General features: G+C 42.5%; 2 protein-coding genes across 2 annotated transcripts in view; one reads left to right on the top strand and one right to left on the bottom strand.

Moving 5' to 3' along the window:
• Nucleotides 1-24,009, top strand: part of IGF1R (insulin like growth factor 1 receptor) — a 308,206-nt gene extending 284,197 nt beyond the window's left edge. Inside the window, exon 21 of the mRNA XM_073304258.1 lies at nucleotides 23,687-24,009. Coding sequence (XP_073160359.1) covers nucleotides 23,687-23,705 — 19 coding nt within the window. The 3' untranslated portion in view covers nucleotides 23,706-24,009. The remainder of the gene's footprint in view (nucleotides 1-23,686) is intronic.
• On the bottom strand, nucleotides 5,654-23,375 carry PGPEP1L (pyroglutamyl-peptidase I like). Its single transcript, XM_073361493.1, has 4 exons — nucleotides 23,342-23,375; nucleotides 20,695-20,747; nucleotides 8,321-8,437; nucleotides 5,654-5,887 (listed from the first exon to the last, which is right to left on the bottom strand). The coding sequence occupies exons 1-4, from the start codon at nucleotides 23,373-23,375 to the stop codon at nucleotides 5,654-5,656; spliced, it is 438 nt and encodes a 145-aa protein (XP_073217594.1).
• Nucleotides 24,010-26,636: the final 2,627 nt, after the last annotated feature.

The following is a 26,636-nucleotide window of genomic DNA, read 5'->3' as shown; positions in this document are numbered from 1 at the left end:
GGTGCTGAAGATACAGAACTGTGAGTAGTCAGGGGCTCAGCGAGTCCCTCGGTCCAGAAGACCAGTGGTTCTGAGTAAAGGCATTTAAATTACTTGTTTGTGCTTTTAAGAAACTCAACCGGGTCACTTGGAATTGAGAATGGTCGTGAGGAGAGATGAGAACAAAGGATGGAAATACATATTCACACAGGCACAGGGCTTGGCAGAAGTTTGCGATCGTTCCAGAGCTTGGTATGTGGGACAGCATCAAGGCTCAGGCATCATCATTCTAATCATTTGGTACTTGTAAATAAACCTCTTAATTTCCCAGCTGTGGAGGTAAATTCATTGGAGGTTTACAGAGGTCATTGGTCAATATGAATTGCTGTGCATCAGCTCTCAGTCAGTGTGTTTTGCAAGTACCATATGACTATCGATAGTATGTGTGCATGTGCGAATGGTCATCTTTTTTGTATGCATTATGTTGATTAGTAATCCATTAGCATTTTCAATAGGGCTTTTAAGTCCAGTAGATTACGGGTAGTCAGTTGACGAAGATCTGGTTTACAAGAACTAATTAAATGTTTCATTGCATTTTGTAAGTACATGGAAGAATAATACATAGAATAATTTTATAAAATGTTTGTAGTTTATAAATGCCTATAAAATAATTTAAAGGCACTTTCCTGTGTCCGTGTGTGTGTGTGTATGTTTGTATATGATCAGGGTTTTTTTTTTTGATGGTACCAGTTTACTAGCTAGCTTTATAATATGCCAAAAAGGATCATTAACTTGCCCAACTCATGGTTCATCCCTTTCCCCCCAAGCTTTGTGTCCCGGTGTACAGTAAATAAATTAAATAAAGAGTTTGGGAAAATGTTCTGTATCTTCAGTATCCTGGTCTTCCAGAACCCTCTGGTTTGGGTGGGATCATCTTAACTGGTCATTTCACTTTACTGTATAGTGCAGTTAATGGATTGAAAGAACCTCATTGGTTACGGAAACAGAATAGGTATTGCTGCTAAGCAGTCTTAGTTGTTATTCAGTACCGGTTTTTCTTATTGTTGCCAGGGTTGAAGGATGTGACTGCGTAATAGACAGCATGATGAAAGGCAGTTTTCAAAGTTATCATTGAATAAAATAAAACTATGTTTACAGATTTCTTATCACTTCAAATCCGATGGTTTTGTGCAGCCTATACAAGTTATGTAGATATCTAGCATCATTAGAGCTTTGTTGAGATGAACAAGGAAGGGTCCCTATTTATTTTTATTTAAGTAAGAATACCGAAGATCTTTCTTTCCCCTTCTCCCCCCAAATTAGACTGAACATTTCCCCTCCCCTACCTTTTGAAGGTTATGGATGGTTTAGATGCCTTTGAGAATTATCTTTCTGTTTTCTAAACCAGTGAGGTTTGAGTTGAAAGGATTGGCCAGAGTATGTCTACCTCTGGGACAAAAACAAAACTAGAAAGCGCTATGGAACTGATGCATTTGCAAATACAACATTTATCAAGTTTTCTTGTTTAAAAAAGCTTTTTTTAAAAAAAAATTAAAACAGTAATAACATGGCCAATTTATTACATTAAAAAAGACTTGCTGTGTATAAATTATTCCTAAAGAAATTCCTGTGTTTATATTAAAATGAATCAGTAGATGATAAAAAATTTCAAAATGTTTTTGTATATTCTGTTGTAAGAATTTATTCCTGTTATTGCGATATACTCCGGATTCTTTACATTATGAAAAAAAGGAAACTTTGTCTATTTTGAATGGCTGAAGCTAAGGCTCCTTTAGTTTCTCTTACTCTGCTTTTTTCTAGTAGTTACAGTACTACATGATTTAAGTTAAATAAAATAATTCTGTATGCATTTGTCTGTCTTCTGATTTTTGTTATTTGCTAGCCCAAACTTAAGCAAAGAAAGTATAGTCCCAGAAAACTAAAAATTCCACCTCTCCTACATTTGATAGCCTGCCCCCTACAGTTTTTCTGGTGGGTTTTTTTATTATTTTATTTTATTTTTATTTAAGGTATCACATCTGTTTAGTGCAGGCATCGGCAACCTTTGGCATGCGGCCTGCTAGGGAAATCCACTGGCGGGCCGGGACGGTTTATTTACCTGCAGGTTCAGCTGATTGCAGCTCCCTGACCGCAGTTCGCCATTCCAGGCCAATGGGGTCTGTGGGAAGGGCAGCCAACGCATCCCTCGGCCTGCGCCACTTCCCACAACCCCCGTTGGCCTGGAACAGTGAACCGTGGCAGTGGGATCTACGATTGGCTGAACCTGCGGTCGCTGCCGGTAAACAAACCGTCCCAGGCCTCATGCCAAAAGTTGCCAATCCCTGGTTTAGCGTCTAAGTGCTAGGCCTTCCCTGTTCGAGTTCCAGACAGCGTCACTGAGCTTGATTGTTGAAGCCCCAGAAGACTTTGAGTCCTTTATTTGTGGAGGTTGTAGGCTCCTTTGAAGGAGGCAAGATGCTGATTTCTTTGAAGGAAGCATATGTTCAGCCACTGCTCAAAGCCATCTCTAGACACTGGCAGTCTAATTATCAACCAGTACCTAAGTGCATTTTCTACTAAGACTATGAAAAAGGTTATGGCAAGACAGCTGTTGGTATCTTCATGCTTTTGACTCATTTGACCCTTGTAATTCAGGGTTTACAACACAGACTGCATTTAATGGCATGATAATCATAGCTTGGAGTTGGATAAAGATCAGGTCTCTGTGCTGATACATCTATCTGCTGTCTTTGTCACTGAGGAGATGTTGATATGGTACTGGCTGAGAGGGCTGGCCTGCTTTTAGGTTGTTTCTATATCTTTCCTTTGGAGAAATCCCAGAGGGTCCAATTGGGTGATTCCTCTCCTGCCCCAATGGCTGTTTCTTGAAGGGTATGTCATGGCTGTTTGGTCTCCCCTCTTATTCAGCGTGTATGTGAAGCCATTAGTGAGGTTACCAAGGAGAATATGGGCTGAGCTGCTTTGAGTGCAACAGTGACACCCTACTTCATGCCTCTGTCCTGTCCAGTCCAGAGAGTGTAGTATGGAAGTGTATTTTAATGTGTTTGGCTGTGCGTGAGACATGGATGAGAGCAGTGAAAGGATTTGGCTGAAAGCATGTCACTGTTGTTACCAAGGGATCTGCTTTGATTTCCAGCTGCTTTTGATGATCTAAGGGCAGCAATGACCAAGACTCCTCTTTCCATCCATGTAGCTAAGAGGTCATTCTTTCCTCTTGCGTGCAGATCGTCTTACCATGATCTGGTGTGAGACTGGATTCCAGCAATGCTTGTCTTGAGAAATGACCCCTTTAAATTCATCCAGAAGCTGAAACTAGAGTAGAATGCAGCAGCTTGCTTTTTAAATGGGATTGTCTGCCATGACAACGCATGCAGCCCTGGTGTTGCCCTTGCTCCGTGAGTTGCCCTTCCTGTGGGAATGTAAGCTGTTGGGTTTTGATCTATAAAGCCCTGAATGGCCTGGGACCATCTGACCTCAAAGTCTCTTTCCCCCATGCTATACTATGTATAAGTTTTTTCATTTACAGCATGGACACCTAGAGCATGGGGTAAGTGTTCTTTTCTTGTGATTGAAATCCAGTTTAATAACGGTGGTGGTGGTTGTTGCCAAATTGGAAAAATCCATTTTCGGTTGTAATCCCTAATTCATCAGAAGACGTTTAGAGTCTGCTTTGATGCGCAGGCACACAATACCAGCAATGAATGATACCATCTCCTTTGTGCCAAAAGACAGCTCTCTCCCTAAAAACACGCTGACTAAGCCTTTCAAAGGTGCTTCCTGCTAATGCATCCTGAAAGCAAATGCAAGGGTCACTGCTGAAAAGCTCTGAGTTTTTGAGGAGGGGACAGTAGTTTGGCACATAAAGGTAAACTGCTGTGCGTGTGTGTGTGTGAGGGAGGGGTGATTTTAAAGGTCCACAAGATGGGAGCATTGCATGTGATTCTCATCCACAAGTGAGAGCTTTTGTATGGCTGATCTATTCTTCTGGGCTTCAGGGGAAAAATTCTCCCTTGTGTGTATATGAAGTTGTAATTTTGTATGGTTGTAATCATGCACATCACCTCAGTTTTTTTATGTAAGCTGTATGAAGTCTACCTGCATATCTGACATCAGGAACAAACTTTCAACGTGCTTTTTAAAGCACTTTGTATCTTGACATTTCATTTCCCAAGTCTTTGGGGTTTGGGCAAGGTAGCCTTTTAAATACCATTTTCTTGAGACTTTTCCTTGTATACTAAATCAGAAGTAAATTTGTTACCATTAGCAAGATAAATCACCAATCACTGGTGTTCCCTTAAAAGATTGTTTTCATTTCTTCCTTTGTTTGTAATTTGTTTTACTTTCAAGTTTTTTATGTAATGAAAAAATGGCTAAAATAAAGTTATTGTAGGATTTTAGAACATATTTTAATTCCCCCCTCCCATGCTATGTAATTTTTGGGTTTGTTTTATTTTAAATCTTAAGGGTTGCCTCAGAGGAAGGTAAAATAATTTTACTGTATTCTGAGAAACTTGCCTGTCTTCTGTAAACCATCCTTTTTATTCATTCTTTTCCCCACATTGCTTTAACATCTCTAAGATAATTATTCGTAGTGCTCTTCCTAGAAAGTCTGCTGTTACCAATTTGGATAATGGCGGCACATGTATAAAAGCTGCTCTTCCATTACCATAATACAGAGAGGTATAATAGGTATAATCACAGATGTACCTATGACATTTAAAAAAAAAAAAGCAGAATTAAGGAAAGCAAAACTTCTATTGAATTAAACACAGTTTAAGCAGTTAAGCCAGATTTGGTTTATGTGCTTTGTATTAGAAAAAATGGAAATTTAAAAAAAACCCAAAACAGTTGAGAAACAAACCTTCCTTGAGTGTTGGCTTGATTTGATGGGCATCCACTCAATAGCTACTGCAAAATAAAAATCCTTATACATGCGTTGTTTTGTGAGATCTCATAAACTAAATTAGATCGGAAAATTACCCAACTGTGTATACACACACACACTCTATAGCCCCACTTCCCATCCCCCTACATAAAAGTAGCACAATTTCAAAAAATGTTGTATGTGTAAGATACTTCCTGGATAAATTCTTCCCTTTTCTTATATCACATCACTCCGAGACCCAAACAGTCTGAAAATAAAAACAAACTAATTTTGACCTTCAAGAATCCTCGTTTTTGTTTGTTGTTTTAAAGATTGGTTAAAGAAGCACATTAAAAAAATTTAGTTGCCCTAGGCACCTTTTTTTTTTTTTTAAGAAAAAAAGTTTTAAAATCAATTTGTTTACTCTGAAGGCTGCTCGTTCACCTTTTGTGCTTCTCTCGCTCCATTTGGACAATGAAAGTGGATTGAAGTCAGTGGCTAGTCAGAATCACTTTCTCATTATCTTGCACAGTGCTGAAAAATTTGAGTCACTGTCATATTTTGTTTTAAAAATCGTTTCTACTGGAATTTACAAATTTAAGGAAACATTTCTATTGGCCTTACTTTTTGTGCAAATCTTCAGTCTAAATTTTCAGTCCCTCGTGTCCTTTTCACGCCTGTGACTGTTAACTTTAAGTAGATATATGTATTGGTGGGGGAGCAAGTCCTTGTAATGATTCTTGAAGGTGAAATGAGCTGCTTTAATTTCCTCTCCCACTAATAATGTGTTTACCTTCCTGCATCTCTGGAAAAGATGACATCAATCCCTTCCACCGAAATGTTTTTCCAGAGAGTTTTCATATTAATTGTAGACTCAATCCTTTCTGGGCCATCTAACAGACAACAGCCATCTTCTGGGCAAAAACCACAAACATCCATCTCTTTGTAGCCTTTGTTCTTCCCACACTGTTCAAGGATGATGATCGCTTTGGAGGATGAAGCGAGTCCAATGTGAACAGTAAGCTGTTTTTTTGCCCCCACCAGAGTGAATAACAGGAAATGAAAATGACAGACCTGTTTTTAAAAACATCCAGTGCAATAGCGCCAAGCAGTTTATGAAATACCAGCTCCAAGGTGGAGTGTCTTGCTTATAGCTCCTCTTTACAGAAAACTTAGATAACCCTTTGTAATGTAGAACAAAATTGGACTTTTGTTTGTTTTATCTAGCCAGATCAGGAATTCAGCACAAGGATACATGCAGCGTTCTTTTGTAACTTACAGCAGTTCTTTCCACTATTCTGCATATAGCGCCATTGTTAAAAGCTAAACTATTCCCTCATTAGTATGTGCATTAAGTTGCACCAATTTTCATCATAAAGCTTTAGTTGATACTTTAAACTGCACCTCCCCAATCCTGTCTGACATTCACACTGTGTAACACTTTTGGGGAGGTTTTAAAGACCCACTCCAGATGACATTGCCCTCAGGACAAAGAATCCTCTTAATCAAGCTATCAAAGTCAGCAGCTTCTTATTCCAGATAAGTAGTTTTCCCAGTTAAGCAAAGAAGGATTTTTTTAAAAGCCTCATTTTAAAATGACAAATACTCTATTGGATGAAAATGCTGCAATAAGAGATACTTCCTGTACTTCAGCTATATTTCTTCTTTTAGAGCTTAAATCCTGAGTTTCTTGCACACCCAAAACTTCATTAAATAAAAAGTTTTGGATGTACAAGGATTGCAAGATTTAGCCCCAAATCTGTGTTTATCAATGGGTTGTAGGTCAAGACTATTTATTTTATAGTTAAGCACCATATATATTTTATACCATGCTCATCACTATATGTAAGTTCCATTTAATCACTTGATACCAGATAAATGCGTCTCTATTAGGCAAAAGTTATTTATGTTCCTAATTCTCATTAAGTGCTCCTGATTTAAAAATTTGCCTACTCAGAGGAACATGCCTTAGTGTGGTAAAATAGACATTTCATAACTATAAAAAAATTACAACTTTACCAGTCCATGTAATACCCCAAGATTCAATAATGAACTATTTTTTGTTTTCTAAATTTTTTTTTGAAAAGTGTAAATATTTTTTCCTAGCGGTGATATGTATACAACTGATTCAAATTTATTCCACAAAAACATTGTTAAAAAGCCTGACATTCTGTGTTGATCTCATTTCCTTTTATAAGAGGAAGATTTTTTTTATGGGGATTCAGTAAAAAACAAATTGAACAGTTGCCCAAAATGTATCTAAGGAGCGTACATTCACCTCTTGAATAATAGCTGTTTCTTTAAACTTCTCAAACATTCATGTGGTAGATTTCTTACACTGATATGTAGTGAGTAAATGGTTAGCAGTCATCCTATCCTAGAAGGCTACACACTTGTGTCCTGATGATGAGCATCATCTAAGAACCTAGATAGATGACTAGGTACTATAGATTTTTGTTCGGCCCGTAAAAGGCTCTCTTCAGCTGTCATCTGATTGCTGTGAAGGAACCAAAGGAGGTCTGTATCTCTGCACCACCCCCATCTAAACTAGATACAGGAGAGAAATATTCCTCCAACACCCATGCTTTCTCAGATGTGCATCCAAAATCTCCCCATGTATTTTTCCATGTTTGTTTTTCTGAGCTTAATTTAGTTACTGTCAGAGTCCAGCACTTCACCCCTTTTGCTCTTTGCCCAGAGCTACATTGGCTTTGTTCACACATTCAGCTACCTCTGTTACAGTTCACACTCCTATAAACAGGCACTGAGTCCATCCATGGTCTGGCTAACGTTCACTTTTGGGTGATTGTCTAATGGCCCTTTCCCTCCATCAGATCCTTGTTGAGAGCTGCCAGGAGCCATTCTAGCGACTGAATGACTTCTTTTGGGAAAGGCCCTCCTCATGAAGGTTATAAGCATCACTATTTCCAGTGGTGTAGATCACCAGTGGCTCATGAAGTCTTTGGTGATGGTCCACAGAATGATTCTCATATTGTTTCACTCAGTAGGAGGTTGGGAGAAGAAAGTGAGATCACGTAAGGGCTCTGTCTCTGATGAAGTGGTTCACAGAATGAAAAATATAGAGAATCCTTGGCACTAATATTCTTGGTGGCTGTACTATGAAAACACTCCACAGCATTGTCCTTCAAAGACCTGATTGTCCATTTTGTCCCTCTCAGAGGGACAAAATTATATTCCATTGCTCACTATCACTTCAGGTGGTTGAAAGATATTACCCTTTGTTTTGTGTGCTGAAAAGAGGGAGAGATTTTTAAAGTTCAAATAGGTTTCTCTGGTCCATCTACCCTACTTCTCGGCACACGCTCAGGAGTTCTATCCTCCTTTTCTATCCTATTTTCTGACTATATAGCTGTATCCACCTTCTGAACAGAGACTGTATTATTTGGTTCAATTTTAATTTAACCGAAAGAATTCAGCTATATAATGATCACTCACTAGTGGTTGAAGAGTCCCCCATATTTTGCAGACAAGCTCCTTTGCTTTTCGGTAAGCCACTGGCAGTTGCATGATGTGTAGGTCTATGTTTTCACCAAGGCCTAACTTGGACATCTCCTGTATGTAGAAAGAAGCAACACAGGCTTGTAAAAGCATTAGATTGTTTCAAAGGGTGATGTGAAAAATCAGACTTCAGTCCAATTCAGAGAGTACACTGCAATGCAACATAGCTACCCTAGCAGTTTCCAAATAGTCCATAGAGATGGCTGGTCACATGTTGTTAGTTTTTCTCCTTGTTTCCAGTGGCTAAATCACTTTAAAAGAAGCTAAAATATGTCAAATATTTTCCTGTCGTCACTTTTTCAGGTAAGCCATTGCTTTTTTGCCAAAGAGATGTTTGATTATCAGGGGGAAGGGAGATGGTTCACACAATCAATGCTAGGAAAGTTGTCCGTGAGACAGTGTCTCTCTCAAGATGTCCACCTTATGAAAAATGTTTTATAAACCTTGATATAACTAACACTGTCCTGTCGAAGGACTCAAGAGCCAAACTTACACTTCTGCTGAGACATGCATCATACAAAATTCCCATGAGGATACCTAGTTCAATTTCTGCCAAGGCACCATGCACCCTTATGCTGTTTTCTAGGGCTCATTCTAGTTTTAGGTGCTTTGGACAAAGAGGAATTCCCACACTCTTGACAGGGAAAAGGGTTGACAGTGGGAAATATCCCTGCTTTATATGCAGCTTCATTTTATTAACAGCAGGGAGTTGTAATCAAATAGGCTGTGAGAGGTGGCCATATTTGTTGTTTGATTACTTATTTCAGGCTTGGTGATTTCATCAGTGCAAGGAACCCCAGCTGTAATGGACAAGTTTTCTCTGTACCGTGGAACATCTGCCTAGCTGCCCTAGGGGGTTCCTCAATACAGGGAAATGCTACTTACTGGGATGGGATTCTCCTCTTGCTTTGCCTATAAAAGACATGAACCCCCACGCTTTCCCTGAAGAATTTGGTTTCTTGCTCTGGGTTTGGGGTGGGAGAAATAATGCCACCATCTAAAAAGCCAGATTGGAGGAGGGACCAGCCAACCACCCTCAGAAGACAAAATGAGGGAATCATCATTGAAAGGGGCATCCAGAAGATTCATAAGGATTCATAGGTTATAAGGGCAGAAGGGACCATTATGATTATCCAGTCTGACTTCCTGTACTACACAGGTCATAGGACTTCCCTGAATTAATTCCTGTTGGAAGCAGAAGCATGTATTTTAGCAAAACATCAATCTTGATTTAAAAATTGCCACTGATGGAGAGACCACCCTGATCCTTGGTAAGTTGTTCCAATGGTTAACGGATGAATCATGGGGGGATTCTGGTCAGGACAGTAGGGCTTAAGGGCAAGGGAGCAGGGGAGTGGTTGGTAAGCCATGAGGTAGATCTGCTGTGGGAAGCAGGCATCTGCAGAAGGAATCTGGTGTGTGTTAGGGAAGGGTCTGGTGGGAAACTAGGTGAGTACTGGGGAAGGGGCACGGTGGGATCGCATCCCGGTGCCTTTAAGGGAAAGCGGACCTGTTTCTCACTAGGGACACTTGCATGGAAGGAGCCCAGGTCTAAACTCTGTGGACTGGGAAATTTGCCCTTGAACACTGACTTCCTAAATAAACTGTTCCAATTTTCTTGTCAGCGGAAACATTGATTAGCTGTGCTCAATAAACTATGTGACACGAGCAAGGAAACAATGCCTGTGGGGAAGTAAACACATTTGGAGAACACTGCCAGCCTTTTTTCCTCCGGGCACTGACAGTCTTTGAGAGGCCGTTGCATCATCTTTGCTTAAGAATGCAGTGCTGTGTCTCTGCTTCCAAAAACATAAAACCCGAGCCAATTTACGATTAGCATTTTATATTTTAAAGCATATTTAGTTTGAATATTTAATGAGATCTTTTCCTCTTTTAACTGCAAGGCCTTGGTAATGTGACTGACTGTAACTTCTCTGTAGGACGTGGGGACCAAAAATAAACGTTAAAGCTGCTGCTGTCATTCACCTCTTGAACTCTTAGTTTGAATTGTAACTGACTAGGCCAAATTCATTTCTGGTATTGCTCCATCTCTATCAATGGCGACACACGCAGGGGTGAATTTGGCCCGTAGTTTATACAGGAGGAATTCTGATTAGCCGCAAAGTGTTGAAGGCTGCATCAGGGACAGAAAGGAAGATACAATCTCTGTTAGATCCTAAATAATTTAATATTATCATCTTTATTTAGGCTGATCTACATTACAGATTTAGGTTGACACAAGCCGCTTTTCGTCAACCTATCTGCGCATGATTCTATGCCCAAATTGCTCTGGATGACGCACGCGTCCTGTCATGGCAACGCAATAAAACTACCTCCCCAAACAGTGCGGAGCCATGGTCAACCTCCTGAGGATAGCACAGAGCTAGTGTAGGCGCTGTATGACCTGTGTCGATCCCAACAGTCCTCCAGCAGCTGTCCCAGAATGCCACATTCCCTGCAACATGAACCGCGCTGGTCTCCGTTGTAAACTCCACTGCCCTGGAGTCCTGGAGACTGGAAGCTATCCCCATGTCTCCTTTCAAACCTCCTGCTTGTTTTTAAAATGCTTTTTCCTGATCGCCCAGAGTGGCAAGCACACCTAGCCTCTCTTCCTTTTTCTGTGTAACCGTCCAGCCAGCCATGCTGGCTGCATGCAATCCTGCCTCAGGGGTAGATAGGAGGTATTGGATCTCCTGGGCCTGTGGTGAGAGGAAGCTGTGCAGGTGCAGCTATGGACCAGCCATAGTAACGAGGACATCTATGAGCAGATTGCGTGGAGGAGGCAGGCAAAGGGGTATGACAGGGATCAGCAGCACTGCTGCATGAAAGCAAAGGAACTTGGCTAGGCGTACCACCAGGCCAGGGAGACCGATCAATCTCGTGCTGAGCCAGAGACCAGCCACTATTACAACAAACTGCACGTCCTACTTGGTGGAGACACCCTCAGCACAGCACCATGGATACCTCTGAGGAGCCCCAGACAGAGACTCCTGCTGTGAACAGTGAGGTGGAGGAAGAGACACGGCAGGAGGCTCCAGCCATATCACAAGCCAGGACCTGTTTGAGACTGCCCCAGTCTAGCCAGTCCCTCCAGGTGAGCACGGATGAGCCCAATGAAGGGGAAGGGACCTCAGATAAGCGTTTGCATGCGTTTTTCCTTACAATGGTTAAATCTAACAAAAGCACATTCAAGAGTCATTCTGCACCTGCTGAGCCGTGAGTGGAATCTTTCCTTGTGTTGTTGAGGTGGCCAGTGAATGGCTTCATGAGCCAGGGGAGCAAGGGATAGGCTGGGTCCCAGAATCACTATTGGCATTTCAATATTGCCAAAGGTAATCCACCACTCAGGAAAGAATGTCTCTGCTTGCAGATTTCTGAAAAGTCCTCTGCTGTTAAAGGTGCACACATCATTCACCTTCTCTGACAAGCTCATACTGATAGCAGTGAAGCATCCCCAGTAATCCACCAACGCTTGCATATCTGTACAAAAATAGCCCTTTCTGTTGATGTATTCTACGGCAAGGCAGGCAGGTGTCAAAATAGGGGTATGCGTGCCGTCAGTCACCACACCACGACTGGGGTCTCCATAGGTGCAAATCATCCACAACATCTTGCACATTGCAGAGAGTCACAGTCCTGCACAGCGGGAGACAATTAATGGCCCTACTCACTTGCCTGGCAATGGCCCCAAAGTTCCAAAATTGTTTCCCACTGACCAGTAGCAATCTGGCACTGCAGGCTTCCACAGTGTGATTGGCACTCACTTTTCTGCTGTCAGTGCAACTTTTCTTTTTCGTGTCCCTGGAGGGCTGGGTTGAGCATCTAGAGGTTCTGCAGCCACGGCCTGTCACCCCATACCTGAATTACAATGCAATCCCACCTGGGCCTGTGAAATGAGCACTGGCTGAAGTACCACCGGCGTCCATGAACACCACCAGCAACCTTGAATTGTTTTTCACTGTGTCAGCAAATTCTCATCGAATAAATGGCCGTGTCCCCCGTTGATGTGGTACTTCCTGCAAGTCTGCAGATACGGGAGAATCGTGTCCTGTGCTTCCAATGTTTATGAGAATAGTGCAGAGCTCTGAGGGCTCCGTGCTTCTGTCAGAGGTGGTGGGCACTGAAATTTGTCCCACGGTGTGTGGTAATTTTTTTTTTTTTTTTTAAATGCAGATATTATGGGATACGGACGGTATTAGGGGCTGGAGAAGTTGCATGCTGGGAACTTGACCCCTAGCTCCCAGAGATTCCTGGGTCGTTTCTATCCCACAACACATGGGGAAAATTTCCCCAAAAGCATTGTGCCAGAGGGCAGCATGTGACACTCTGATACTACCCAGGGTGCACTGCACTTTTGCACTGACACAAGCATTCCAACTTTGGTGGCTGTATGCCAATGTAACTTGTGTTGTCCAAAGTGTGTAGTATAGACGTGGCCTATTTCTGTATTACTATAGTTCCTTATAGCCCTAATCGTGGACCATGGCCTCCATTATGCTAGGCATTGTCCAAACACAGAATAAAAAGACTGCCCCTGCCTCAAAGAGCTTACATCTCAGTATAGGACAAGAAACCACAAATGGATACTGACAGGGAGTACAAGGAAACAATGAGATGCTACTGATCAGCATGATAAGCTGTGGTAGCTGCACACCAACGGCTTAACTGTTTTCAAGTTTTTGTAGGCATTACCACAAAGGAACGTTTTAAGGAGGAGGATAATGAGGTTTGTGGATGTTCATGGGGAGCTCCTCCAAAGAGTGAGGAGCAGTGTTTGGTAGGGTGCTGTGTGATTAATGATCCCGGGGAGCATGGCCCAACCTTGCCAGAGTGCTGACTGTCCTATGAAACACCACGCTATAAGAATGGAGACAACAGTAATCTAGGAAGAACATGTGAGCTCAGGTGTAGCAATTATAAAATGGGACAGCTTCTGGGTAAGCAGGTACCTTGAGCTTTAGAAACCACCTGATACTGTCATGGACCATAATTTGGAATACCCGGAAGTTCTTACATAATTAAATAGTCACAGGGTGCTCTCCTAGCAGTTTATTCCTCAAATTCAATCTGTTTTCAAATAGAGAAGGACGTGCTGAGGTGTTATCCTCCAGATATTGACTTTTTTTTAGGAGGACACTAGTCATTGAGCAAACAAGGTACCAATTTGTAGGGCTACCTGTTTACTAAGGGCTTGTCTATATGAAAAGTTGCAGTACTTTAACTGAAGTTGTGACTTTTTAACGGACTTAGTGAAAGGGCAATGTGGACACTCTTATTTTGGTTTAAACCAGGCATAGTTTACTGTAAATCAACTAGAAACAGGCTTAAAATGAACTGAAATAAGCCTCTTTTAATCTGGAATACAAGTACCTACACAAAGGTTTGCACCAGTTTAACAAAAAAAGTTTGTTTAAACCAGTACAAATTTATGTTCAGACAAGGCCAAAAGCAATATTGTAAGCCTTGTACAATATGGTTCCCAGAATTGGGCCAATTCCTGGTGACATGGACTAGATTTTTCTCAACGACATGCATGCATTTCTGTGCACAAAATTGGCAACAATGTAAGCATACAAATAGTCAGAGGGAGACAGGACAGTCGAGGTTAAGTTACTAGGTTCAATTCTTGATTCTGCCACAGGCTACCTATGTAACAGTGGACAAGTCACTTAACCTATCCTCTGCCTCAGTTCCCTGCCTGTAAAATGGGAATGATACTTCCTTACTCTACAGGGTTGCTATGAAGACAATAATCAATTAAATATTATGGGTCACATTAATATTATAGTGATGAGGACCAAATACATACTGTTATGATGGAGGTTGGGTGTGACGTGGTGAAGCTGGTGGATGTAATATCCCTTCATTCAAAATAAATGTAAGAAGCTGTTAAGGTCCTTTTTTGGAATAAGTTAGTTGAAACAATACACAAGCCACATGCAAGGCTGGCCAGAGAGTGAGCTCTGTCGATGGAAGGTTTTGCTGGGTATTGTTTGATGGTGTGTATCTCTAAGTAGCAGCCAGAGAACAGGCAGAGAGAGGCCAAGCAGACAGCAAGAGATGCCCTGGAAACATAGCCTGAAGAGAAGGGAAATTTTGGGGCAGAGGACTGGCTGGAAAGAGGCTTGGAACCATGAACAAAAAAATTTCCCTCCTGTTTGAGTCCTATTGTGTTTAAGGAAACAGGACTCCATCATCAACTTCTCCTAATGGAAACAACCCACAAAACTCCAAATATTGGCTAACTACTCAGGTCAAAAGGGGGTAACAGTACCTAGACAGATACGCAACTGCATTTTCATGCAGTCAGTTACCATGATTTCACACACATTTTAAAGTAATTGTTCATGCAGATTAGGCACAGAATCATGCTGGCGCTTTTGCACATGCGGTGTTATAAATGTATTGTGCTGGGGTAAGAATCAGGGAATTAAAATATATGTTTACCAAACATGTAAATAAATGTAAAAAGAGGTTTTTAAAGGGCTGCAGATCTACTTTCAGCTCCTCAGAATGTTTTATAAATAAAGGAAACCTGAAAAATTTAAATTAAAAACCCTTTAAAAATAGCTTTAAATTCTCTGTACCCATTCACTGAAGGATTTCAAAGCACTTTAAAAACATTAATTAAGCGCCACAAAAACCTTCTGAGGTAGATAAAATAACAGTCTCTTCACTGCTGGTTAAAGTGAGTCAGAGAGGTTAAATGACAAATTTCCTAAAATCACAGATTCAATAGCCGAGTAAAGAACAGGGCTTGAGGTCTGTGTCTCAGCCACCGCTAGAAAAACTGGCTTTTAGAAATAGTTGACAATTTCCCTTTTCATGCAATCATAATAGACTAATTATGCTGAGTTTTGCCACTCTGTTTAGGCTTGAGTCCTGTTATCTAGTTGGGACACTGATCTTGATTGTGCATTCCCCTGATTTATTTATTGGTTGTTGTCACATGGCAGACACCTGACCTTGTTTGAAGGAGAGTTAGAAACAGGGTCAGGTGGAGGGGACTAGGTGGGTCTATAGTATGAAGTAAATAATTCAAGTCATTTGTGATTCTGAGGGAACTCTGAATGACACTGAGCAGCCAAATTGTCAATCACTGACTGCAGTGTTGTTGTAGTCATGCTGGTCCCAAGATATTAGAGAGACAAGTTGAGTGAGGTCCTATCTTTGATTGGGACCAACTTCAGTTGGTGAAAGAAACAAGCTTTCTGAGCTTTCACAGAGCTCTTCTTCAGGTCTGGCAAAGATAGTACCTCACCCACCGTATCTCTCTGCAGTCACTGACTGTAATTTGCCAGCTGATCTGAGGTAAATATATTGTGTGTGTTGCTTTCCCATAAAGTGAGAATTATGCTCCACATTTCAAGAGCTAAAAGTTGCTGCTGCACTTTCATGAATATTTTAAGAGGGTATTTCAGGTGACTGGAGTTATAAGAGCCATGGAAGACTTTACAAAGACAGGTTTCTAAAAGGAAAGCTCAGTCTTTCCAGCACTAGTCAACCGTGCCAGGCCCTGTGTTTAGTAAAAACTTTAAAGCATTTCTCAGTGACCCTGAATTGATAGAACCACTTATATCTTCACTTCCTTTTGATTTGTCCTTTCCCCCTAAGTACTAAAGCGGTGTATTTTCTGAAGACTGGGACATCTAGGGATGCAACTCCCAGTAATGTTGATGGATGCCTTGCGTGTGTATCTTCTTGGGCTGAGATGTGAACTCATGCTAATGCAAACATGGCAGGTATTCGACACATGCTATGTGTATTTTATTTATATCACAAAATAGGCAATCAAATGCAGTGTTTTACCAACTAGGAAAGCAAAATCCTTTTAGATGTCTCGTGAGCGCCTCCTGACAGCTGAGTGCAAACCTGCCCCTTCTCTCTGCTCCCGGTCCCCTCTGTTGGCTGTTGCCCTTGTCAGGCAGGTCTTCAGTGGCTCAACCTAGGAAGGAACCACTTCCAGGGTAAAAAGTCCTGTCCCTGTGCCCTTGTTAATGTCTTTAGCCTTGTCTCTGGGCTCAGACCTCAGTACCTTCTGGGCTCGCTTTAAGTCCATGCCTGTACTGGTACAGAGCATTGCCCCCAGGACTTTCTCCCTGATGACTTTGTCCTCAGCAGTTCTCTGGTGTTCTGTACAAATTCTACCCCCTTTCTCAGACCTTTAATACTCAGTCTTATCCCTTGGGCTTAAGCTGCTTCCCCAGCAGCTGGGGGAGGGAGGGGGACACCAGGTCCCAACTCCAGGGACCCTACAAATAGCAACTACCTGCTGCTTTCTTTAATAGTTGCTGCTGCGGCATTCCCTGGACTGCTTCCCATGTAGCTCCTTCCTCTTCACCCTTATCTCAGGGCTGACGTTCCTCACTCCTCTTCTCCCTCACCAAATGCCAATGCCACCAGAACCCAACTGCTGGTTTTCCCTGGACCTCCAGCATCAATCAAGAAGCACCCTTTCTTACTCCTCTGGTCCCAGCCCGGAACTGACTAGCTCAAGCCCTGCAGCCTTTTAACTATGCCTGCTGTACTCTGATTGGCTGCTTTCTTGCAGCCTTTCTAGGCAGGCCTGGAGGACTTACCTTCACTGGTCCTTTCCTGGGTGAGGAATGGGGTGTCTCTTTCCAGGACAGTATGAATGAGTTCAGAGCCTGGTAGCAGTCATGGACCTAGACTGGCTCGTTCATTCTTGTGTTCTGGCTTCTCAGGATGGCAAAAAAGGGGAATTCAGCCTAGTCACTGAAAACAGAGGCACTATCCTCCAAATGACCCTCCCCACATTTGTGTGCCTGACTAATGCTTTGAAATAACAGAAGGAAAGACTGCTCTCAATGGATCCATGAGGTTGGGATGGGGGAGTGTATCCTACAGCTAGCAAGAAGGGTTCAGTAATCGTATGTGGAAGAGCAAAGTACCTGCCACTCCCTGAAGAGAGAGGTTTGAAGCTGCCAACCTGAGAGGGAGTGCCTGGCAGCTGGAAGCGGGATTTTAAGAGGAAAGGTCTGGCTCAAGGGAGAGAAGTCTTTGTTCCCAGGATGAGAGGAATCTGCCTATAATCCTCCATGCTGAAGAGTACTGAGGGTGAAACTGCATCGATGCTTTTTGGTTCTGTGATTGCTGCCCTGCTCCTGCAGGAACTGGGGAGCAAGCTGAACTCTGACCTACAGATCGGTGGCTGCTGGGACTGCCACGTCATTCAGACTTTTTACACAAGCCCTGATGCTGAGAGTGTTTAGGGGCGTGCCAACTAGTTTTAGATAGACAGCCAGCCTGAATGGATGTGGTCAGTAAAGCTACTACTGCTATACAGTCCTGGGTGTGTTAATGGTTGGTCCTCTGGGGTGGTAGGATTGCCTCGCATCACTTAGTGATCCACACACAGACCCCCAGTCAACTTAGAGTCGCGGCTGAAAAGCTCCACATGGAGGGCCAAATCCTGCCTTATTCCAGTTAAATTCCCATGGTCTTCAACAGGTTTTCAGTGTAAATAAGGAGAGCAGGATTTGGCCCAGTTCTCCTTGACTAGAAGGAGGGTGCCTGTAATGTCAGTCCTTGGTGGCAGTGGGTCTAGAAGAGGAATGTGGAGGATTGTGTAAGGAGTAGCAGGAGCTCAGACCAACCAAATGTACATGCCAAATTCTGCTAACTTTAGCTTGTGTGTGTAGGCCTCCTGAAGACCCCAGGACTACTCGTCTGACCAAGGCAAGTGGAATTTGGCCCCATATTGCTATTTAAGTGCAGGCCAACCAGAACAACCCACTGGTCTATCAAAGTTCCAGACTCTTCCTGTTTTTCTGTTCTCTCCATCATCTGGATTTTGCTTCTTTGCACCACAATGGAATCAGAAATCAAGGCAGTATCTCCAACACAAGCAGAAACTAATCCCACATACAGGGTGTTGGAGCCGAGAGAAGGGGATTTGATCCCTGTGCACTGTGACGTAGGTATTTTTAATTATAGAATGTTTTAGCTATCGTTACATAATTTCCTGGCACAGAAGGCACATGACATGTTACAAAAACTTGTTTCATCAGCGTGTTCTGGCATTAGGCTGTTCTGCTTGCAGATAAAGAACGTGTTTTATTTTCAACCAGCATAAGATGATACTGTGTCTAAAATTAGGACCAATGGAAATCAGTTGGTGATGACCAAGCGTATTGTCAAGTGATAAATATTTGTGGTTTGGGGTGGGATAACTTATAGGCCTCCTGATATGCTTGGGGTATTGAAAGGTACAATAGAAGTGTTTGTTCTGCTTTTAGTAGCCTATACGGATTGGATTACCTACCTTCTCATCACTTCACTGAATGCCTAATGGATTTCTTCTTCCAAACGCTAAGATCCCCCTCCAGTGTTGATCTGTGTCCCCATCCCCTGCTCTCTCCTGTACACATTCGTTGAAGACAACTGTATTCCTAGAGGAGTTGGTTTCTGGTTTGATCCTGGGGAAAATTTGCCAACCGGGAGTATCTCAATAATCTTGGCTTTACTGCACTTCAATTTAATTAAAGTCAAATCTTCAATAGCTATCATTAGAGCTTGCATAAAGGATGTAATCTTGTAGCAGTGGACACTGCATCATCACCAAGTACAGTTGTTATGGTGCACTAACGTCTTACTTCTGCTGTTCCTGTATTGGGTCCTAGTGTATTCAATGGTCCAGATGAATTTTGCACCTATCTTTCTCTTTTTCTTGTTTTCTTTATGGACATGTTTCAGCCATCCTAGCAGACCACGACCACCACCTCTGTTCATCATTCCCTGGGCTCCTCTCAGCCCTGCTGTGTACTCTCACCATTATTCTCTGCATCTTCTGCTTTTCTACTATCATCTGGAACCGGTTTTCCCCCCTCAATCCCTCCACCTCATCCATTCTCTATCTCACTTCAAATCTCATTTTCATAATCTCTTTTCTACTTTGCAGTCCTGTCTGTCCATGTGACTCAGCAAAGTACGTTGATACAGCTTGTGTGAAAGACTTTCTCTTAGATTAATTGTACAAATAAATGCCCAAGGAGAGAAAGTGGAATTGGGGTAGGGTTGTGTGTTGAAAGCTGCAGCAGCCATTTTGTGTGTTACAAATTGCTGGAAATGGTCCTGAACAGAGATGACGCGTACACACACTCAGCAGAAATCTATAGCTGCTCCTGCTGCTCAGAAATACTTATGGCAGCCTTTAACCTTTTTGAGAGTGCTATGATACTAAAATACCCAACTAATAAATCATATAAAACCTGCTGCTGCAATACTGCAGTTTTCAAATATTATGGAATGGGCTGTTGTTTTACAGTTAGCCAAGTGCCCGCTTCTGAAATACGTCAAGTTCAGCCTCCCCTTATGTCTGAGTGCAACAACCTTAAATCAGATTTGAGGAAGTGAGGTAAACTCCCACCTGGATTTGGCTTGGTTTAACACCAGATGAGCCTTTTAAGTTATGCTTCTGAAATGTAATCAGAAATTTACCTGATTTGGGGAAATGGTGCTTGCCAGGAAATGTGGACTCCTCCAAATATTAATTGAAAACCACCTTTTTTTTTTTTTTTTTTAACACCTGCAGTAGATTGATGAAATGATCAAATCTGGGTCTCCGAGACATGTGTTCAGATCTCCCATGTGGTTGGGGAGCAAAAAGGAGTTTCCAAAGCTCATCTTCCTTGGCTGTAGCAAGGTGGAATTCAGGGATGTTTTTGTTACAGACAGAGTCCAGCAATGGGAAAACCCATATCTGAATAATCTTGTTTTTCAGTATTAGCAGTGGAGGCTGGTAACAACTGAAAGTGGGAAGGCAAAGTTGAACAAAAAGGCACAGCTGGAGCCAAGGGACACTGCATGATCTTTGCTCATAGCTATGTGACACGACGGTGGGTAATGAGGATCCTCCACAGACTATTAGGGATTGTTGTAGTAAAGTGATTCTTTTCCAGTTTCTGTAATTAAGGTGGTTGTGTGTATATATGCAGCATGTGTGTAAATATACAATTTTAGTTCAGTTCATTTAATATAACGAAATATAACAAACGTATTGCCTCTGCATTTTCTTCGATACTGGAAGGTGGTGTTCTGGCACCATAGCAAAAATATGTCCAGTTTTTAAATTCTTCAAGGCCAGGCTATTACTTAAAAGGCAGATTTAAAAACCTCAAAGCAAAATTAAGCATTATGAGTAATACCTGCATTTTCATCTTTTACTCATTCAGCAGTTTCTGCTTTTTCCTCTGCCCTTTTTTTTCTTGGAAGGAACAAAGTTACAGTCAAAGCATCCCCCTTTCTTGTTTCCTAAGTGGACCTGCATGAAAAACCTCTTCAGTTCTTACCTTCACTGCTTCCCAGCTAGAGTTAACAAGGTGTTGTCGAAAGGAACCAAAGCCTGAAACCAAAGAGAAGTGCTATTAAACTATGCTCGAACTCTAATTACCATGAGTTGGATTATATGCCCAACCTATATGCACTCATATACTTGTTCTTTTTGACCTTGATATTCTTGGTTGTGGATTGAGTCGACCGGATGGACACAGCCTTTATAATACTTTCGGGAATTCTATTGTCTCCGTTTTTACAGAGAACACATGCATCCACTTAGGGCCTGATCCTGGAATGTTTACTAAGTGATTCCTTCTTAGGTGGCTAGTGTAATTGAAGTCAGTGGATATGTTGGAGCCAATAGAGCTACTCACACAATAGGAGACTCAGCCCCATCATTACCTACTACATCAGTGTTGAGTGATTTGAAATAGTTTTTAGAGGAAAAGGTGTTGAAATCAAATTGTGTTCTGTTCCATTTACTATCACTACAGAATCCTCATCGCTAGAGCTCATTGAAAAAGGTAAATTATGTTTCACGATCATGTTTTAATCAATTTTCTTTTAAATGGTTTGAAAAAATTGCGTTGTTTTGGTAGGTAAAACCTCCCCCACTTTCTCTCACTTATGTTTTTTCCATGTGGAAAAGGTGGGGAAAAAAGTGAGAAAGTGAAAGAGGTTGCCCATTGAGATGAATGGACAGTTTTTTGAAAAAAAGAGAAATTGATTTTTGTTTAAAATTTTGTCATCAAAAATGAAAAAATGACCACTTTTCATTTTGGTTGAAAAGGGCATTTTGTCAGGAAAAACAGTTATTTGGAAAATTCCCCACTAGCTCTACTCATCCCATTCTCTGCATCCTCATCCCAAATCACATCAGATAGTATGCACTTGTGGGTTGTAGGCAATGTCTTAGATCCTGGTCAGTGCAACAACTAATACAGATAAGCCTGTAAAGCTATTTTAATCCCCATTTTTTAAAGTGCATTGTTTTTTAAATTAACAAACCTCAATGAAAGAAAGAGTATCAAAAATGTAGTAAAATATCACAGAAGTGCATAAAATTTGTTGTTTTCGTCCCTAAAAAAGTATGTTACTTCTATGGAAACTATACAGCCTTAGCTATAGTATAAAGGCTGCAGTGACTCTGTTTAAAAAAACACAGATTTTTTTAGGCCACCTACTTGGTACACCTACCTTAAATTGCTTATAATATTTGTCTTTTCCTTTTCCCTTTCTTTTTTATTTTTCTTCCTTTTTTCCTTTTCTTCCTACAAATATCTAATACTTTTTTAAAAATCATACTAAACTTTTGATCTCAACGATAACTTGTGGCAATGAGGTTCACAGGCTTCACTGTCGTGTGTGTGTGTGTGTGTGTGTGGGGGGGGGGGATAAAGGACCCCCTTTCTTCCCAAAGAGGAAATATAGATCATTCCATGCTTGTTCCACTTCACTTCCAGTGAAGAATATAGTGGGACCAAGTCAGAGTGAAACTCTGTTTATAGTAAAATGTAAGTTCTGAACTGACTCACAATGCAATATGTAAATTACAGCTCTGGTCAGAAAGAACTATTGCTTCGGGTAAAGCTGTTTTATGAAAAGAAATCACTGTAAGAAGGCCTTACTGTACTGAAATAGTTAAGCCAACATAAAAATCAAATTGGATGAAATATTATTAGGTAGTTGATAATAAAGCTGCGAGCAGTGCCTGCAAGTTTATATTACAAGCAGGTGAAAAATGGGATTGAGGCACGCTATGATAATTCTCTATTATTACCTCTAAGTGGCACCTGTGCGTCTAACAGACACGTCGTTCTAAAGCTATTTCAACAAGTGGAGGAGTCTCTGCCTAAAAGACCATGTAAGGGGAAAAGCTAACTAGGAGCTCATCATGGGCAAATATGTTGATGTAGCTTCAGCCTCATCCCTACGTCCTCAGATGCCCTATAGTGGAAAATTATCCAGCAACTCACATGTCGAGCTACAGTGGGTAGCAGCATTTCTTAAGAGTTTTAACTTTTTAAAGCTCAAAAACCTCTGTAGTTGGTGGGTCTGCAGTTGTGATTCAGGATTACCTATAGCTAGAAAGAAAACTTTCAAATCTGATGCCTTGACCTGCATGCTCAGGTGTGCTTATTTGGTATACTTAATTTTAATGGTCTAGTTTAGCAGTGATGAGGCTGCTGTTCCTTTTGTGATTTTTCTCTTACCTTGCCGTGAAACTGAGACCCTGAAATTTGCCACGTGTTGTTGTAATTCTAGACCCTGATTATGTGCCGGCGTGATGCAACCTAGTTTTACTGCTTCAGAGCTCCTTTTGGGTCAGGTTCATCTAACATTAGTTTATACTGCTGACAGTTTATACTGCCGACAGCTACACAACTGACAGGAGAAGATGTCAAAGATTTCTTTTTAAAAAGAGAGAGAAAGGGAACAACTAACCAAACTGGATGGCAATAAAGGGGCAGATATACATCTGATTTTCTTAGGAAGGCACAGCAGTGAGTTATTTTCCATTTGGAATTGTTACTGTGACCAGTTGCTACTGTATTTCCCTCCAGGGAACTGTTTATGACAAAGATCAGGCATGTGTGCATTCCATGTCTGGCTAAAAGAGGAAGCAAATTAAAAAAAATAATAATAAAATAAAAAACTTACCAGTCACAACCACAGTGTTGGAATTTGAATCCATAAAACATAGCTCCAGAACGTGAACTCTGGTAGTCTTTCAGTTCTAAACAACAGTATTGTAATTCATACATCTGTACTAATCTGCCTGATTTGGAACACCCTTTTTCCCCAATCCATTTTGAAACATGCAGGTTCCTATTGGACAGTGAAAGAGACTTCATCAGACTGAGACAAGTTTGGATTCATGTGACGGAGATGATTTGGGAATCACATAACTCTTTCAAAGTATAAATTATTATGTCTCTGTTTAGACAGAGGTCTGACCAGTACTGCCTGAAGTTTGCTTTATCTTTTCTCTTTTTCTTTTTTTAGAAGTCTTAACTGTGTTTAAGAAACAAAGAAGAGGCTGAAAAACATTTTCATAAAATGTTCAGCTACATTTTAGATCAGAAAAATGCTCACATACAAACTAATTGGACTAAGTTGTTGCCTGTATACTTGTTACAAGTTATTTATAGCACAGTTGTAATCCACTGGGTTTTTCTCCCCTTAATTAAGCAGAGTGACTATCTACAAATACATATCTATCCATTTCCACCTGACTTAAATTTTCTTTCTCATTGTCTTAAATGTTTTGTTTGCAAAAACCCACATAAATTTATAGATACCCACTCCTCACTATAGCATCAGAATAATTATTTGACTATCTAGCTAATCTAACTTGATTCTGAGTTCCTTACATATTTTAAAATAAACATTGAATAGATGAATTCTATGTGTGGTAATCTGAATGCAAGCAAACAATATGGGTAAATGTGTATATCTAGCAACAAAGAAATGTAGGCCATACTTATAGTATGGGGACATCTATTCTGAGAAGCAGTGATTGAAAAAGATTTTGGGGTCATGATGCATCATCAGCTGAACATGAGTTGTGTGACACAGTGGCCAAAAGTGCTAATGCAATTCTTGGAAGCATAAATGGGGGTGTAGTGAGGAGGTGTGGCCTCCCTCCAAAGCACTCTCTGTGCTCAGGTAGATGCAGTCAGGCCGGACTCGCCCCTCCCACCAGAAGTTGAGAAGTGGGACAGGAAGTACAAGAGGTGGAACGTCCAGCTCAGTTAGAGCCCAGCCAGGGAAAGAGACAGATGTGCCTGGCTCGCTGCAGGCCTCTGTCGCTGCTGCTGAGCCAGGCAGAACCCTGACCCAGGAGGAGATCGAGTCTGCAGGGGAGCTGCTGAGGGAGACAGACGCTTCTCCCTGGACCGCCAGTGTTGGAGCGTACGGTTGCCAACTTTCTAATCGCACAAAACCAAACAGCCTAGCTCCGCCCCTTCCCTGAGGCCCTTCCCCCACTCACTGCATTCCCCCTCAATGGCTTGCTCTCCCGCACCCTCACTCACTTTCACTGGGCTGGGGCAGGAGGTTGCGGTTCGGGGGGGTGTGGGCTCTGGGGTGCAGGAGGGGGCTCTGGTTTTAGGGGAGCTAAGGGTTGGGGTGGAGGAGGGGGTATGGGCTCTGGGGTGGGGGCTGGGGCTGGGGATGTGGGGTTTGGAGTGCAGGAAGGGGCTCAGGACTGGGGCAGGGGGTCGGGACTGAGGCGCAGGCTTACCGTGGGCGGCTCTCCGTTCGCAGCGCAGCGGGGCTAAGGCAGGTTGCCTGCCTGTCCTGCCTCTGTGCTGCACTCCGGAAGCAGCCAGCAGGTCCGGCTCTTAGGCCGGGGTGGAGGTGGAGGGGGATAGGAAAGTCCATGGCACGCGCTGCTCTTGCTCGCAGGCACCGCCCCACCCCAGTTCCCATTGACCAGTTCCTGGCCAATGGGAGTGAGGAGCCGGTGCTAGTTGGGTAGTGCGCGGAGCCCCATGGGACCCCCACCTAGGAGCTGGACCTGCTGGCCGCTTCTGGGGTGCAGTGCGGTGCCCCAGGACAGGTACGGAATAGCCTGCCTTAGCACTGCTGACCGGGCTTTTAACGGCCCAGTCGGCGGTGCTGACCGGAGCTGCCAGGGTCCCTTTTTGACTGGGTGTTCGAAAACCAGACAGCTGGTCACCCTACTGGAGTGGGACACCGAGGAGGGCCTCTGCTGCCCTGACGACTCACCCAGTCTTGCAGAGCCACCAACCACCGCAGACATCGAGGCGCTGCTGGGATTATCACTCTACCATATATCCTGGTGAGATGGAGGACAACCCTGGGATCCAGGTACACACCAGGGGAAGGAAGAAGCCCAGGGACAGCTGACTACAGTCAGGCTGCATTGCTGCCAGTATCCAGGTCAGTGTGTTGCGGCTGGAATCCCCGCTGACCCAGTGGCCGAACACTTCACCACTCTTAGGGCCCTGGGCTGGGACCTGGTGAAGTCAGATGGGTCCAGGTACCCCATGCCACCTCCCCACCACAGGTCAAAGGGCCTGCATTGTCTGCCATCTGCCAATGCTAGGACAACAGGCTGCTTGATTGCTCTACCCCTGCCTGAGGGCCAGAGCCCATAGTCTTCTTGGGAGTTTTGCCCTGCTTGAAGGTCAGGGCCCACCGTCTGCTTAATTGCTCTGCCCTGACTAGGGGCCTGAGACTATAGACCGCTTGTCAGCTCCGCCCTGCCTCAGGGCCTGAGCACGCAGACTCTTGTTGCAGACTGCTCATTAGCTCTGTCCCCACCTGAGGGCTAGTGCCCACAGATTGTTTGGTGCCCCAACCGCTGAGAGCAACTAGTTTTCTAATTCCCCCTGATATTTGACAGTAATCCCGGTGATGTAGTGAGGAGGTGTGGCCTCCTTCCGACCCACAGCGGGAGGAATAACCGCCACTGCACTACAAGGGGAATCTTGAACAGGAGTAGAGAGTTATTTTACCTCTGTATTTGGTACCGGTGTGACTACTGCTGGAATACTGTGTCCGCTATTCAAGAAGGTGTTGATAAACTGGCAAGGGTTCAGAGAACAGCCAAGGGGATGATTAAAAGATTAGAAAACATGCCATATAGTTACAGACTCAAGAAGCTCAATCTATTTAGCTTAACCTTCTCTTTCTTAAGGGGTGACTTACCTAAATGGGGGGGTCAAATATTTAATAATGGGCTCTTCAATCTAGCAGAAAAAGATATAACATGATCCAGTGGCTGAAAGTTGAAACTAGACAAATTCAGACTGAAAATAAGATGTACATTTTTAACAATTAGAGTAATTAACCATTGGAACAATTTACCAAGGGTTGTGGTGGATTCTTCATCACCAACAATTTTAAAATAAAAATTGAATGTTTTTCTAAAAGATCTGCTTTAGGAATAATTCTGGGGAAGTTCCCTGGCCTGTGTTATACAGGA

The sequence above is a fragment of the Lepidochelys kempii genome, chromosome 10 (genome assembly GCF_965140265.1).
Source record: "Lepidochelys kempii isolate rLepKem1 chromosome 10, rLepKem1.hap2, whole genome shotgun sequence".
NCBI classification, from domain to species: domain Eukaryota; kingdom Metazoa; phylum Chordata; order Testudines; family Cheloniidae; genus Lepidochelys; species Lepidochelys kempii.
Note: the sequence above shows the minus strand (reverse complement) of the source record. Positions and strands in the feature narration are given on the sequence as shown.

Coding starts and splice junctions, on each gene's coding strand:
- PGPEP1L (XM_073361493.1), bottom strand. CDS start 23,375: ATGGATTCAAATTCCAACACTGTGGTTGTGACTG. Junction 20,748..23,341: donor CAACACTGTGGTTGTGACTG/GTAAGTTTTTTA, acceptor CTTTGGTTTCAG/GCTTTGGTTCCTTTCGACAA. Junction 5,888..8,320: donor GGGGGACTCTTCAACCACTA/GTGAGTGATCAT, acceptor GCAAAAAAACAG/CTTACTGTTCACATTGGACT.